Source organism: Betta splendens, chromosome 21, assembly GCF_900634795.4.
Source record: "Betta splendens chromosome 21, fBetSpl5.4, whole genome shotgun sequence".
Classification (NCBI taxonomy): domain Eukaryota; kingdom Metazoa; phylum Chordata; class Actinopteri; order Anabantiformes; family Osphronemidae; genus Betta; species Betta splendens.
In genome coordinates, this window is record NC_040899.1 from 10,216,819 (window position 1) to 10,233,637 (window position 16,819).

The 16,819-nt window shown below is 43.2% G+C and overlaps 1 protein-coding gene across 1 annotated transcript; it reads right to left on the reverse strand.

Annotated features, from left to right (window-relative positions):
* Positions 1 to 66: 66 nt before the first annotated feature.
* si:dkeyp-118h9.7 (sacsin) lies at positions 67 to 16,780 on the reverse strand. Its single transcript, XM_029136330.3, is given in 9 exon segments — positions 67 to 11,504; positions 11,812 to 11,900; positions 12,146 to 12,968; positions 12,971 to 13,573; positions 13,665 to 13,811; positions 15,098 to 15,209; positions 15,587 to 15,674; positions 16,389 to 16,432; positions 16,682 to 16,780. Coding segments are annotated over 8 exon segments (12,795 nt in total). The 5' UTR covers positions 16,418 to 16,432; positions 16,682 to 16,780; the 3' UTR covers positions 67 to 600.
* Between the last annotated feature and the right edge of the window lie 39 nt (positions 16,781 to 16,819).

The window sequence follows — 16,819 nt, forward strand, 5'->3', positions numbered from 1 at the left end:
TTTGTCAGGAGGTTTTTTTTTTAATATTAATGTGAATCAATGAAGTTTATACCAGTGATGCAGGTGTTTAGTGCCCAAAGGTTTAAGTGATAACTTTATTATAATGTTTAAAACAGAAAAACAAACATTAATTCTTTAGTGCAGATTTTATATGTTTCATTGTTTACTTAGCAAATTGAATCAAAAGGTAACAGTTAAACATTTTGTACTACAGGAAACAAAATTACAGATTCTTATATACTGTAGAGTCATAGTGATTATACTGTATTGATTAATTATAAATGATAATTAATCCTGTAACTCAATGATAATGATAACTAATAATAAAAAAAATACTGAACAGTCAAAACTGATTATTCTGATTCTCAGTGATTACTTAGAAAAAGAAGTCATAAACTAAACAATCAAAATAGGCAATATATAACAACACAGTTACAATTTTGGTTTAGTAATGTTTACTACAGCTTGCAATCATATTATTTAAGTTAGATGATGTAGTTCTACATATGTTTAAGTACTGTAATACTACTTTAGTAACTACACTTGAGTTAAATACAATAATCGTAAGCTGATTTTGCCAACGTGACGTTTGTCTTGCCTCTAACAGATATATGCTTGGACAATGCTGAGCAGCTCAGACGCTTCCCTCACTGCTTGCGTTTCAGCCTCTGGTTTGAACCGTTCGTTAGGAATGTGTGGTTTTGGGTGGCAGTTGGGATACTGAGTCTTCTGGGGATCTACCCCCAGCAGCTGCAGACCTGCCACGAGGTGGGGCAGAACTCTGAGCTGACTGCTGTACAGGGCAACCTTTCTAGCCATGGCTGAAATGGAGTCGCTGCTCGACTGCTGCCCACATTTTTTATACTGGGCAGCTATGAGAGCCTTCTTAACTGCCTGGTGGACTTTAAACAGACACCATTCGGTGCTCCTCCCACGGTCACTGTCAGCTGCTTGGAGATCACAGCGAGCCTGTCTGAACCACCGCTGGGCCTCCTCACTGTCTGGCCTCGGGGCATCTTCATAGAAATCCCAGAAGTTGTAGGAGGAGCTCCTGAAGCGCTCCCTACTGGTCCTGTGATGCCTGGCCTCCTGATTCCATTGCTGGTAGAAGTCTCTAAAATGGGAGTTTTCCGGAGCTCTTGGGCCGGGTGAACCTGAAGTTTTGGCTTTGCCTTTGCTGAGTGCCTCAATTTGATTCTTCAAATATTTAAATGCCTCTGTGGCGATAAATTCGCAGTCGGGATTTTTGTCAGGATGCCATCGCAGGTACAGTCGTCTGATGGCTTTGACCCTTTCGTCCTCAGGAAGACTCCAGATTTCTGCCAAGCATTTGTCAATTTCCTTCTTAGCTTCATCGAGCGAAGCTGGTGAAGACCTCGGTGCAGATGATGGTTGGGAAAAATGTGGCACACCACCTGCTAGTGGCTCCAGTTCCATGCAAGTCGCTTCTGCAGACGGGTCAGGGTCAGTCCTGCCTTCAGGCCTTTGCTTCTTCTCCCGTTTAAACTGAAACAGGTCAAGACAGCTGACTTCCACTGGCTCATCTCCTCCAATGTCTATTAGGTACCTGCGTGAATACTGACCGGACTGCCCGGGCAGTTCTCTAACAATAATTGCATAAATGTACTTGTCGTCAGTGTTGTAGCCAACATACTCTCCCTCCTCTAAGTTATTGAGGATGTCCATGTCTAAAGCATCGTGCCACTCCTCTGGAATGTCCGTCCCAGGCGCCGGTGGAGTGAAGAGGCCACTTTTAGCTTCAATGCTTTCACGGATATCATGTTCAGCCAGAATTTCCTGAACCTCTTCCAGACTGTCACACATGAGAAGCTGTCCAAGGGCTAAGAGGTGATGTGATTCAATTCTGTTATTTAGAAGAGCATTAATCTCCTTTGTCAGTGTGATACAGATATTATTTATCACCTTATGAGGCAAGCGGTCATTGTGTTTTAAGTAAAAGATGCAACCTTGTTGCTCTTGTTTAACATAGACAGCTGTTTCTCTGGCAGTTTTGTGAAGTGGTGAGTTGTTCAGCCAAAGCTGTGTTTTCAGGCTTTTGCAGCAAAGGATCCTAATGGAGCCAAAGGTCTGCTTACACATATCAGCAGCCTCGTCGTGGCTCGTCTTCCCCTTAGAATGGTGTCTAATCAGACAAATTAGGCCATGTCTGAATGCCCTTGACGACAGATGTTTGTCAAACCAGCCACGAAATTCACAGCCAGTGTCAAACTCACAAAGCTGAATGTTGGACTCGTCTACTCGCTCCTCTGTGAGCTGGGAAAGCATTCTGGGCCGGAGCCTCTGCGGCAGCATTTGCAGGAACTCAGGGTGCTTATACGCGTCATTGCCCAAATGGCATTCACTGAGTTTCTCAAGCAGCGTGAACCTTTGCTCCAGCGCCTCCTCTAACCTTTTAGCATTGAACACTGTGTCGTTGTAGTACAGTTCGCATGATGACTGCAGTTTGCCATCAGCTGCGGGAAGATATAAAGTGTGTACGTCATCAATGTTGGACTTGGATTCTTTGATTAAGCAAAACAGCTGTTGAACAGCGCGCCCGACAGTTTGCATTTGGTTTGCTTGTAGTTGGCTTTTAGCACGTGTTTCAGCATAAACAGCCGCCAGAACATTACAATACTGCACGGCAGTGGGATTCTCATTCACACCAATTGTCTTAAAGAACTCTGTAAGTAAGACATCCTGTGGAGAAATCTGGAACAAATATGGTCTGAAGTCTTCGTTACATTTAAGGGTAAGACACACAGCATCCGTCCTGACGAGCTCTTTGTCTTTTTCGACGAGAACCACAGGGAGGCCAGCCAGCTGGTCCGATTTAAACCTGTTGGCTTGCAGGTAGGCATAAGATGATCGGAACACCTTAGCTCGGGTTTGGATCAATGCATCGGTTTTACAGGGAGACTGACAGATGTTGACCATGTTCCTCGTTACACATTCCAGAGGTGGTTGATCATGAGCCCCAGCATCCTTCATCATTTGCATGATCCTCTGTGTCCGATAAACTGGTAAATGTATAATGGGCATTGAAGACCAAATCAGTTCCTGATGGTTTCCATCTGTTTCTATCAAAGACCCTCTGATTTTCACTGCAGTTCCCTTAGTGGCAAATGGTTGGTGATAGTCACGCAACGCTTTTTCAATCACCACCGGGAAAATGAACTTTATGTCTGCGATGCTCTTCAGCAGATTGTCCTTCTTGTTGATGGCACTCAAGGTTTCATGCAAAACCAATCTTGATTTAACCTTCAAGTCGTCAAGTTGACCGTTTCCTTCTATTTCAGATTCCAGCTGCTTTGCAAAATTGACTAAATCATCTTCTGACACAACATGCTTCATCCCCAGTTTTTTGAGAAGTGTTGTTAGTTGTCCTTGTTGTTGTACATTTCCATTACACATCATGGTCCAAAAACCTTTAGGCACAAATCTCTCCTGGGGCAACATTTTCTTGAACAGCTCAACGCTCTCATCAAAGTAATATGATGCCATCTCCAAGCTGCCTTTAGAACTGCGGATTAATTTCACTGTCTTCATTGAGGAGATGATTTGGTCATTGTGAGTAGTATAACTGTAATCATGTTGTAGAAAAAGTAACAGCTTGAGGCAGCAAAGAGTCTGACTCTCTGAGAGACTGTGTACAACAGGCAGGATGAATTTCATGAAATAGGTTAAGTCAGTCAGAACTGAGATGTCCAGTGTTTCAGACAGACTGTGGTTTTCTGTGGTGTCTTTAAGGAAAATGCTGTCGTTAGAAGACAGAGAGAAGACATCTGCAAAGGTGGTCAAAAGGCTGCTCCTCAGGAGATACACAGGCTTAAGGCCATCAATCCGTAGTCGTTTACCATGTATCGTTTCAAATATGGGTAAGGATTTCAGCTGTCTCTGATACATCTGAGTGTCTTTGGCTTTACATATTCCAGACTGCAGGAAGGTCTGAAGCTCTTTCATCTCTTCATTGGAAAGTTGGGAAAACTCTGAATGCTGAACTTTGTAGACCTGGTCCAAAACGGAGCTTTGATCTTTCACATCCATAAGCTCATCGTGTAGAAGTGAGTGGAACTGTCGATCTACCAATATCTCACGCAAGAATACACCGTTGAATTTCAAGAAGCCAAGTTTAAAGAGGATGCCTGATACGTCACGGTCTGAGGAGAAGTGAATGACACTCGGCATGTCTTTCATCGTCGTCAGGAAGCTCTTGTTGTTCAACCTGGGACAGACAACAGGTAAAATGCAGCAGTCGCTGAACAGCTGCCTCACATCACTTATTGTTACTGGTTTCTCATCAGTGGTAGATGTTGAGTACAGAGTTACTTCATCTATTAAATATTCCCAAAGTGATTTCAGCCATTTAAGCATTGTCTCATCTGGGGCACGAAGACCACTGTGTGGATCACGCTCACAGTTTTGAAGAAGACGTTGACTTAACGGCTTCAGATCAGTCACTGCAGAGCGAAGGGTCAGTTTGTTGACAACTTTGCAGGATTCTAAAACCGCTATGTGGTCTTTATTGGTCAAAGAATCTGCAAACTTTTCCTCATAACCAACAAACAGATTGTCATATCTGGAAATCAACTTTGGTGAGTCTGAGTTAAAGACTCTCAAAACTTTATCTTTTGTAAGCAGTAGTGGAAGCCCATTGAGGAAGCTGGGGTTTTTCTTGAGGGTGGTTTTTAAGGAGGGATCCTTTAGGCAGAAACTGAGGAGCTTTGCGCATGTTGCTTCATTTCTGATTAGGGTAGCGTTTATGGGCAGGGGTAACCCCTTAGGTGTTTGGTTTGGGTCACCAAGAGGTTTTTCTCTCAGAAAAGCCTGAACGGATGAAGGATTTACCTCTTTTAAATCAATACCAGCAGATTTGAAGCATTTCCAGACCTTGTGCATTTGATCGGAGAAAGGGACAAGTTTCATTTCAAGATCTTCCAAAATGTCATTCAACGACTCATCGTGTGGTTCTGCCAGATGAGGGGCCTTTGTTGGTTCAGTGTCTATGACGTTACACCGGCCAAATGAATACTCTTTAATGTTTCTGCCTGCAGCCACACGTGATGAGCTCTTCATCACTGGGATCACATCAAGGCCTCTTCCTTTGACAGATCTGTACACTTCATGTATCATTTCATGCCAGTCCTGACCCACATGTTCGGTCACCGATGGCCAAAAGCACAAGTATGTCCTGTTGAAAAAATCACCAATCACTCTGGTGACTTTCTTTTCTGTAATGCTACAGCTGATGTAATGAAGAAGATCTGCGTATAGTGGAGCAATGATATTGATTTTCAGGGCTTCATTCCACTTAGCTTTTATGCTTTGTCCATCTTCTTTCCAGAGGCCTCTTCTAGCAGCATCCACCTCAAAGTTGGCATTAACATGCACTGGCAGTCCAGTTTTCCCCGGCAGAGGCAGCGAACAGAAGGCTGCTCCACTAAAATCTGTGGCACTGAAATAAGACATTGGAAATTCACTTTTTCGGCTCACACGCGCTGCTATCGCTGCTTGGGGAAGCTTTTTTACTGAGGACATTTTTTTTCCGTCAAGGTTTCTGTCTGAACCAAACTGTTCTGCAATGATCCAGTTGGTTTTCCTTTTATCGGACGTGGAAATTGTGGTTCCGTAGATGCCCTTGTTTGGCACTGGTCTGTCAGATTGTAGTGCGTTTTGTAGACATTTTTCAAACTCATCTTTTTTGTCTCTAGACGTCTGTGGGATGCTTTTTTCAACACTGTAGATGTTTTTAAGCTTCCCTAAAGTGCCATCGATTTCATGGACATTTATCTTGCAGATATTTTTGAGAAACAGAATCAGCCCTTCAGGATCTTCGGAAAGGGCAGACATTAGCTCCTTCATGTCTCGGTCAGTGACTCCCTCCTGTGTTATTTCAGAGCTGTTCGCCATGGCGCCTATCCTTAGGGGTAGTCTGAACATGGTGCCCACTTCAAGTTCAAACTGGTTTGGAAGAAAGGAGTTGTACACATCTATGTACATTTTCTTGAAAGTGTCATCTAGTTTGTATCCGATGCCACTTGGTTTTTCTGAATGACTTTCAATGTACTTTTGATTGGGATCAGAAATGCAAAGTAATTTATCTCCTGTAAGGATTGAGGGGCAGTCAGTCAGGTGGTAAACAGAGTTGAATCCAACTCCGTATTTTCCCGTCTTCCCTGGAGAGCTGTGTTTTCCTCCCTCTCCCAGTTGCTGAATACCATGTAGGTCCATGTCAGAGAATACCTTGTTGTTGAACACACACAGCGCTGGACCCTGCAGTGGGTTCCATCTCTTCCCAAATGTTTTGTCTTTAGCGTGGTGACGTTTGTCCCAGACAAAATGGATTTCTGTTGCTCCTGCATCATCGGCGTTTTGGAGCAACTCTTTAAGGATATCCTTCTTTGATGGATAGGCTGAAATGATGTTCTTGATTCGAACCGTGAGCTTCTCCTTCTGCTCAAACTCAAAAGCAAATGGTGAAATGTTCTCAGCAATGTGGTTTTGTAGAGTATGGTGCCTGGTTGTTTTGATTTTGAAGTGGCGAGCCATCGGACGGGAGATGTGTTCATGGCACAGAGTAATACCTTCGGCCACTGGCATCCAGGGGCTGTCATTGTAGAACAGCTCATTTGCAGGTTGTAGAACACCGCGCGTGTTGGGGATCAGGAAGTCATCTGCTGTTTTTTCTTTTGCCTGAAATATTCCAGTGTTTAACATGGTGAGGCACATTGACAGATCACTGTTTGGCAGTGGATTTCTTCCATATTTGGTGCGCAGGTGCAGGAACACAGATCGAAACTGGTTGATTGTAAACTTCCTTTCAACACCAAGACTGTTCCAAAGGCTCCTAAAACCAATGAAGGCCGATGGGAGCATATGGAGGTATGGCTTTGCTTCAAACTGCTCGTCCTCAGCAACACTGGCAACATTTACAAACTTATTACCAACAAGGATGAATGGGAATGAATTTGCCCTCTGTGACATTGAAGTGGAAATCCCATTGTTACTGATCCACTGATCTAGAAACTTATAGCACTCGTATGCTATTTTATTGAGCATGGTTATGTCAGTGGTATGAGCCTGCTTACATGCTTCTTGTAGCTGATCAAGCACATTCTCCGGACTTGGGCTGTTACGAACTCCCAGAATCTGCAGGATCGGGTCATCATTGTGTATGTTTAGACTGGAGTGATCCAGCACTGGTTGGATCATGTTAACAAGTAGGGAGCATTTATCCTTAAAAACATCAGAAGGCCTTCTAAGTGCCACATTTCTTGTGCCTGCTGTAAATGCTGGGAGAAAATGAGTCACTCTCAACGTTTCCCAGTGTGAAGACTCTACATACATGTGAGACCTCAAAAGGTCAAGAAGACATTTCAGCTTCTCGGTTGCTTTGCTCCTGCTGGTTCCCCATGTTTGGCTAATTGCTCTTGCTTTCTCTGCCAGGTCCTTCATGGGGAGATTATCATTGGTCATTCCCAGGTCCAACAAGCGCTGAATCCTCCGGGGACAGCAAAAGTCCTTTGCAGTCCCGCCAAGCAGACGCCCCTCTTCTGGTTCAAACAGACAAGCTGCTCTTCCTGACGGATTAACCAGTTTACTGATATACTGGAGCTGCCCACCTCTTGTGGGGATGCACGGGTAACTGACCAGTAGATCGTCAACATCTTTGATTTGAAGGTCAATAGCATGAAGCACAAAAGTGTCTCTAGTCACTGAGTCCATGGTACCAAGGTTGTTGAACACAATCTCTTGGTAAAACCTCTTCCAGTCCCATGTTCTCTTCTGTAAAACGTTTTCTAGCCCGGCCTTTTTGAAGTTATTTCTCAGCCACGTGGGAAGAGGTACAACCTGGTTGGGTGGTTTGATGTATGTCCTGCACACCTGCACTACCAGCGCATTGACGACTTTATCCTTCTCAACAGCCTCATGTAGAAATATGGCGTTGTCTATTGAGCACCAGCGTTCCCCGTCACTGAAGAGTTCTCGGTTGTCCTGTGCAACAGTGGCATAAAATGCATCAACCAGTGGTTTGAATGTTTCATGCACCTTTGCTCGGTCAGGCCAGAATGTGTGGTAGCAGTAGTCTTCCAGTTGCTTGTCTTCAGACATTTTCTGTAGTGCAGAGAGAACAGTGACGTACGCTGTCACAACAGGATCCTGGAGAAGAGCTTTGTTCCATTCATATTTCACTCCACTCTCCCAAAGGCCTTTTCGGTTGCTAGTCACAGCAAATGTTCCATTAACATTGACTGGAAGTCCTGTGTGAATGGAAAGAGGAAGGAAGCAAAACGCTTGTCCAACAAGGTCAGACTGCGATGCGGCCAATGTGCCAGATTGTAAAGGGACAGCAACTCCTCCAATGGGCAAAGAGAACAATGCTTGCTTGTTTCCATTAAGAGCCATTTTGAAGGACTGATTGGTCCCAAAGCAGTTGTAGATGAGCCAAGACTGGACTTCAGTTACGCCTGATTGCTGACTGGTTATCTGAACAATTTGGACCTTGCAGCAGTCAATCACCTCTTTACATTTACCATCAAGTTTGATTAGTGCTTTTTTAGCCTCGCACTGCTTTAAGACACAACTCTGATCAGGAACCATCATTGTTCTCACAGAGGTTTTGGAAACAGTGAGAATGGTTGTTATTTCATGGTCTCTTGGTGGAGTTGATGAATCGTTTGACATACTCTGTAGGGATAATGCATTGATGTTTTTCAGAAAGAGCAGGTGAGCTTGAGCATTCTTAGTAAAAGGCTGCTGAACATTGTTGATGTTTTGTTGGTGAAACACCTTTTTGCTTATTTCCGATTTGACGGCCTCTTCTTCGGTTCGGAAAGGCAGTTTAATCAAGGTGCCTGGGTAGGGCTCGGGGGGGCTTTGCCTACTGAAACTGCAATCAAAAATGTGTTCATACGGACCGAACTGGCCAGGAAAGCAACGGAAAAGATGCTGCTTAGAGAGATCAAGCTTGAGTCCAGGATTTGTTTTGTGTTTAATGTGCTTCCTCAGGTGAGTCACATTTGGATCAAGGATGAGCAGAGTGTTGCCGCTAAGAATGGAGGGGATATCTGTCACGTGATACACAGTGTTAAAGCCAAGTCCAAACTTGCCGATCTTCTCCGCTTTGTTTTCCTTTGAGGCAGCGCCGACTCTGACAATATTTTTCCAATCCAAATCTGTAAACCGCTCATTATTATAAGCCCAAAGACAAGGCCCTTGACAAAGAGCCATGTCTGGGTCAATGAGACTCTCAGGGGCGTCATGGTGGACTCTGAAATCCACCAAGAATCTACAGATCTCTGCTCCAGCGTCTTCTGCATTTTGGATGAGTTCTTTGAAGATGTCGCTTTCTTCATCATACTCTTTGAGAATGTTCTTAATCCTTGTTGTTATTGGTTCAGATTGGCCCCACTGTTCTATGCCCACCAACTCTGGATCCAGGATGTAGGTGCTGAGAAAGCGTACACTCAACCATTCAGCTGTCGCTTTAGGGATTTCCTCGTGGAGGACATGAATTTCGTCCTGACTGTTCTTAAGCTCATTTAACCCATTTTTGCTTACATCACAGAAAACTGCACTTGAGCTTTGTTTCATGGTGTAGTTTTTGCCCCCTGCGAGGACTGGCACAGGGACGTCATCCCTGACCAGCTTCTTCTCTCTCCACAGCCAGTTGAGAATTTCGATTGACACTTTTATCTCAGAGGAACTTGCAAATGGCTGTGGCCTTGCTTCAACAGCTTGTTGGATAGAATACAGACTGTGAATCACTTCTTCATCTGAAAGGGACAATCGCAGACCAAACCTCTGAAGTAGCGTCTTGTAAGGTAAGAACTCTTGTGGCAACTTCCCAATGTAAGCGCTTAGATCTAAATTACTTGGATAATTCAGAACCAGATCCCGTGGTGATACGAACTGTTTGTGGCTCCACAGCCAGTTTGTGTCCATTTCAGACACTCCCGCAAATTCAGACATGTTGTCTTGCATGTATTTATAAATACTATGCAGCTTCCTTTTGAAATCCACATTTGTGTTGGGGTCAAATATTTTCTGTGCTTTTAATCTCAAAACCGACAAATTCTCTCTTACTTTTTCAGGTGCAGGTCGGTCTTTGAGGCCAAGTTTGTTGCTAACGCTGTCGCTGACCTTGTCCACCAGAGGCATCACATGCCCGACAATGTCCTTGTACATGAAATGTTTAATTTCTTTTGGGCAGAACAAACAACTTCTCTGTAATTTGTCATTATCTGGCTGCTCACACTGGACCCATCTTATCATTTTCAGATGCAGAAGTTGCTCATGAGAAAACTTTGACAGTAGATCATTGGCATCCAACATTTTTAACAGAACCTGGGCTCTCTGGATTGCCTGAGTCTGAGTTTGAGGGTCAGCATCTAGTTTTTCAATCACTGTAGCAGCATGTAACAGATGCTGAGGTGACACATCCTTTTCTTTACTGAGCAAACCTAATTCTTTCAGGCTTGCAAGCTTCTGTGGTGTGTTGGCGTATGACTGTGGGGGGAAGAAATCAGACTTAAAAACTACTGTAAACGTTTGAACCCTAGGATCAAAAAAGTCAGAGGCCTTTTTCATCTCTCCATTCGTTTCAATGAAGCTCAACTCCCCACATCTGTGCTTCAAGATTTGGTTTTGGGAGAAAAGGATATTTCCATGCTGTAAAATCCAAGTCATGGTTTTCTCAATGTCTTCTTTGCAACAAGCCCCTCTTTCAATACAGTCAATGAGAACCTCAGCTGCCTCAGCGGTGTTCAACAGCTGGACTTCGAGCATCTTTAAGAGTCTACGATCGGCCTCAGTAGCACACTGCACGACTGTGTCGGGCATGGGGAGCTCTGATGGCAACGCTAGACCAGGGGTTTGAAGCACAGCCTGAGAGTGAGATGCAACACACTTTCCCTTCATGGTGAGAAACAAAGGTAGATGTGAGAGAAAATCTTTCACCTGCCCTGAGCGGGAATCCGAACGAGAGAGATAATCTTTGAGTTGTTCTCGTGTGCCGTGAGGGGCCATCTTGAGTTTGTCGATGAGAGGCTCAATGTCTACTCTAAGCAATATCCGGATGACGTTGTTCGGAGAAGGGGACAGAACATAAGACTCCAGGTCTTCATGCCTAAGCCATGTGTTTTCTCTCACCACAGTTCCACCCACTTTGTTCACCACCTGAGCTACTTCATCTGGTAAAGTGCTCTCTCTGCTTTTCTGAAAAATCAGTGTTGTGTCCCGCTGTAGCTTTGCTAGTAATACAGGCAGACTGCCAGATAAGGGATTGATGGGTATTAATGGCAACCCACAGAAATGACTTAACTCACTAAAGTGATTGTTGAGATACTTCCAGAAGTGCTGGATCCAGTCTAAAGGTGGATGCTGATCGTTGCTGGTGTTCCAGGTAACCAACCCTGTTTCCGTCTGCGTCCAGTCCTGTGGTAAAAACCTCCTCGTATACTCAGCCACCTGGTCTGCATCGAGTTTGATGACCTTGAAGAACTCTAAAACATAGATTTGGAAAGATTTATTTATTTTTTTAGTAAGTAAGGTGTATATATAGAAATATTATGTTTATATGTAACTATTACATATATGTATATATGTATATATATATATATATATATATATATATATATATATATATATATATATATATATATATATATATGTATATATATATGTGATATGATATATATATATATATATATATATATATATCTATATATCTATATATATCATATATATCTATATTTAATAATCATATTTTAATAATCGTAACTGGATGCACAAGAAAGGTGGCATTCCTACTTTGTTCAGCTAGTTCTTTCAGAGGGGTTCTGCAGGCTGGACGTAGATCTTCTGGGATGAAGAGGTGTTTGCAGCACGGCAGCAAAACTCTGCACAAATGATATATTGACAAAAACATTGTCACAGCCTTAGTAGACTACTAAATCCTTCAAATGTAGTTTAAAATACATTCTATTCAACTTAACATATTTCTGAAATATGAGAGAAAGAAGAAACTGTCAAGTAACGCTCACAAAATGATTTTGCATTAGTACTATTTTGTAACATAATGAAAAAATTTTAATGATTTATCTTTGCATATAACAGCATTTGCACATAAAACTTAAAGCCCTACCTTGTAAAATGTTCAGTGTCGATTAAAGCAGCGTCCTCCTCCCTGTCTGTGAAAGCCCTGAAGGAGCCATCACTGCGTGGCAGCAGCTGGAGGCCCCTAAGCTCGCTGTAGCGTCCATCGCTCAGGACGTACTCCAAGAGGCAGAGTTTGTCGTCTTTGGAGAGCTTGTCCACATCCGTCCTGCGGAGAATCTGCCTCAGGAAAGCGGGGGTCACGTGTTTCAGGGCGTGAAGATTTGGGTAGGCTCTATTAACAGCTGTGGTGACGTTAGCGGGTAACGTGACCAGATTCTCCCCGCAGGAAACCAGAGTTCTTCTAATGGCGGCTAATACGTCGCCGCTTGTCGGGCCGTTACAGGGGAACACGGCGTCTGATGGCGTGATGAACGTCTGCTCGTCTTTGGCCAGAGACAGGACGGCCACGTTCAGTCTGAACAACTGCCGGAGGACGTCCAGAGCGATGGCAAGCCATTTGTCCTTGTGCTGCACCTGGGCAATGTCGGGCCACAGGTCATAAACGGAGGAGACGGGGAGAACGGACCGCCGGGCGAGGCTGATGGCGTCCTGGATGATGGCGAGGTAAGCCTGCGGGAACACCTCCTTCATCAGCAGCTCGTTCCACACGGCGTGCTCGTCGCGCTTCTGGTCTTCCTCCTGCCACTTGATGTGTCTTCTGTTGTCTGTGAGGCCGAAGCACGCGTTGACGTACACCGGGAGCATGGTCCGGTTGGACTCGTTGTTGGGCAGGGGGAGGAAGCAGCTGAGTCGGCTCTCGCTGCAGGCTCTCTTCTCGCCGCAGGGGAACGCCAGGTCGACCCGAGGGAAAAGCTCAGCTTCTGGGCGAGCGAGTCCAGGTTGTCCACGTTGCCTTCCTTCATGGTGCACGTCGTGACGAGCCACTTTGTCTCTCGGCGAGATTCGGACTCGATGGCGATGAGCTTGAACCTCGTCGAGCTCTCTGTGACCGACCCAGCTGAGTCCTGAAGCACGTCCGGGCAGACGGAGGATGTGACTCTGAGCCTGGTGTTCACTGCACCGTGGGCGTTAATGTGTATCAGTGACACGGACGTCACGTTTTTGAGGAACAACAGGCTCAACTCTGCATCGGTAATGAAGCTATCGAACAGGTCAACCACCTTCTCAGAGACGTAGATGTTATCTGAAATGTCTGAGGCCTCATTACGCAGTGGGAATCTGAAGATCGTCCCGTCAAACTGCTGATCCTTCATGACGACCTCTGACCATTTTCTTTTGCTTACAAGTGAAACTATATCGCGAAAGGGTTGGAACTGGTCAGTCATGGTCATCAGAGCTTCTTGGTGTTCAGGATCATCCAAAGACCACAGAAACCCTCCGTTTCTTTCTCCAAATATATTTTCCTGGGGGTCCATCAGGCCAAGGTGACCTGAACTGAATATACTTGGCACATCTGTAAATGAAGTAAAGCAGAGTGTCATTCATCTACTACATTTCCCCTGTAAATCAGACTGCACGTCATCTGTCCGCTGCACGTGTTTCACCTGTTGTGTGATAAACAGAGTTGAAGCCGATTCCAAATCGGCCGACTTTGTTCGGGTCGTTGCGCTTGACGCTTCTTCCTGCCATCTGAATTCCTTCCCAGTCGTCGTCAGTGAACGCAGCGTTGTTGTAGGCGTAGAGAGCAGGACCTTTAGCAGAACAATGAAAAACACAATCTCATAAAATAAGAGCTCTTAATTCATCAGGGTAACTGGAATTTATATTTCCAACCAGAAATGTTAATTCACTAGTATATAAAAAAATTTAAAAAGTCAAGAATTCAAATCCAGTGTATGCCCAGATTTTTAATGCATTAAATTTACAGAAAGTCAGTATAAATTCAATATAAGCACTTCATAATCAAACAGTTGCACTAAAGCAGAAGAATGGCTTCTTGCCACATTCAAACACTGTTAAAGGTGGATGTTAAATGTTTTGTCTGGGATGGACGCAAACAGCACCACTTAAAGTTCTGTTACCTGTACAGTGATAAGTCTTGTAACAACATGAAAATGAATTAATGCAATGAATGATAATGGAACTAGTTATGTAAATATTTAAATAAAGTGTTGTTATGGGAATAATTGTTTCTTCCTTATTCTATGCAGTTATTATATGATTTATGACTTATTTTCTTTCTTATGTTTTGTCTTACTTCTGTTTTATGTGTTTGACATTTCACCTAGATTGTTCAATGGTTGTCTCTGCCTGAGACTCTGGACTCTAGACTCTAGTTGTCTTTTGTGAGAAAGAAATCTCACAAAAGACAACTCTCTCATCTGCTTTTTTATGGGAAATTTTCGACACACCAGAAATGTTACTTTGTTAGTATATAAAAAAGACAGTTAGTGTCAAGAATTCAAATTCAGTGTATGCCCAGATTTTTAATGCATTAAATTCACAGAAAGTCAGTATAAATTGAATATAAGCGCCTTATAATCAAACAGTTGTTCTAAGGCAGAAAAATGGCTCCTGGTTCAACAAGTTTGTTTTTCCAACCGGGAGCCAACATACAATAGGTTCTGTCAGAGTGTGACACCATAAATGCATGAAATAGGCCTCAGGCAGATAAAAACTACAGAACATAGTTAAGATAAGGCATTTTCTGAATCCTTGCACACAGCAATCTTTCGATTCTTCATGAACAGATGAGAGATAAAATTAGCCAGAAAATACCAGATGCAGCACCACTTAAAGTTCTGTACCTGCACAGTGATAAGTCCTGGAGCAACATGAAAATAAATGAATGCAATGAATGATAATGAAACTAGTTCTGTAAATACTAAATAAAGTGTCTGTGATCATTTTGCTCCACTGGAATATAGTAAAAAAGATTGTGTAACCTTGTTTTGCTAAAATAGACGTGCTATTATCCAGATAAAAAAAAGAAAACAAGCAGAAACTTGTGTGTACTAGAGATCTGAACAGTGCCTACCTTGGTATTTTGCCAGTTCTTCGGTCCAAAGGCTTTTTGTCCCGTAGCTTCTCTCATCATGAATGAAAACTACTTCTGTGGCTTGAGCATCATCTGCGTTTTGTATAAGTTCCTGTTTACAAATAAAAACAATATTAACCGAGCTTGAAAGCAATATGATAATATGTAAATTGTGTTTAGTGCCAATATTATATCAGAGCAACTTGTCTGATGGTCTCATCAGTCAGAAGTATGTGGACTTCAAAGTCACTATAACAGATATATTTAATAGAAATCCATTTAATCACCGGCCTTTTAATCTTATCTTCCAATATTTTCTTTAAGCCAGAGTTTAGTTTTGGTTGTAGAGTCCATGAAATCCTTTTCAGAAACTACAAGCAAGTTGTGGTTTCCATCCAACCACTCTGCTGTAAAGGTCTGACTGATGCAATATTACTGAGTGGGTTCCTTTTGCTTTTACGTTCAATCTTTGACATGTGGTCAATTTACCTTCAGGATCTGTCCACCATCCGGATATCGCCGCAGAATATCTTTTAGGTAGTCGAGGAAGGGCGGTGCCGTTGCCCCGAAGGACGTCCTACACAAAGCAGGATGATTAACACAGCAGATACAGAACCAAGATAAGGGTTAACACACACTGTTTTTAATTAGACCTTGACATGTTTAACTGTAGTTCAGAGCCAGTGAACTGGTCACAAATACTCACAGAGGGACTGTGATACTGTTGGAAGTAGGTGTTTCATACACAAACCCCTCTACCTGGTTACGAGTTGCTAGTGAACATAATGAAGCTAATGTTTCTAACGCATGGATTCACCTCTTTATGCAACTACTTCATAAACAAGGAAAAGATTACCAACAAAACAAAAATTTCTGCAATGCTTTACAGGAAACCTGTGAATGATCTGGGTTGGCTGCAATGTAGACAATTTCCTGCTTCACCAGAACCGATCCATCAGGCAAAACATGTTTCTATTAGAGGACGAGGTTTTAATGTTAAATGCTCAATTGATTCAAACACACAGGCTGCACTGCACTGTTTCAGGTAAATAATAATAAAAAGTATTTAAAAACAGTTATGTGATATTGCCGTATTCCATTCCTGTCCCATGCATTAAATCCCCTCTTTTTTAACCGATAGGCACCAGTGGAGGGCGCAGCATCCCACCTGAGTGAATCAGGCACGTTTGAATGCAATTAAGCAATCAGGCAGCTCTGTGCGTTGCAGCGGTTTCCTGCTGCAACGCAGCGGTTTTCCACATTAACACAGCCGTCGTGACATGATACTTACCGCGTCCTTTTCTTTGGCTTCACACTCATGCTTCCTGGGTGGGGCTGTCCAAAAGATGATATGATGATGAATTATTCAATTGATACAAGATTATTTTCGCTTTGTCATAATGGCTGGCAGCTGCACGGACAGGAGGTCTCACAGTTATTTTAATTCTACATTTTCATATTTGTTTTCGCTTATTTAAAAGTTCTTTGATAGTCCAGTTCCAAAAGTAAAATAATAGTAATAACATAAGAAATAAAAATAATACTGGGATGCTGACAACGCAGTAATAAAATCACGGTAGATACCTCACACGCGTTGGATGAACGATCCCATCAGTTCGCTGGTGAAGAATGAGGAAAAGTGACGTCCGCTTCTTATAAAGGCGGATGAGTCCACCCCAACAACACGTCACGCCCCGTCTATTGTCCCGTTTCCAGCATCTC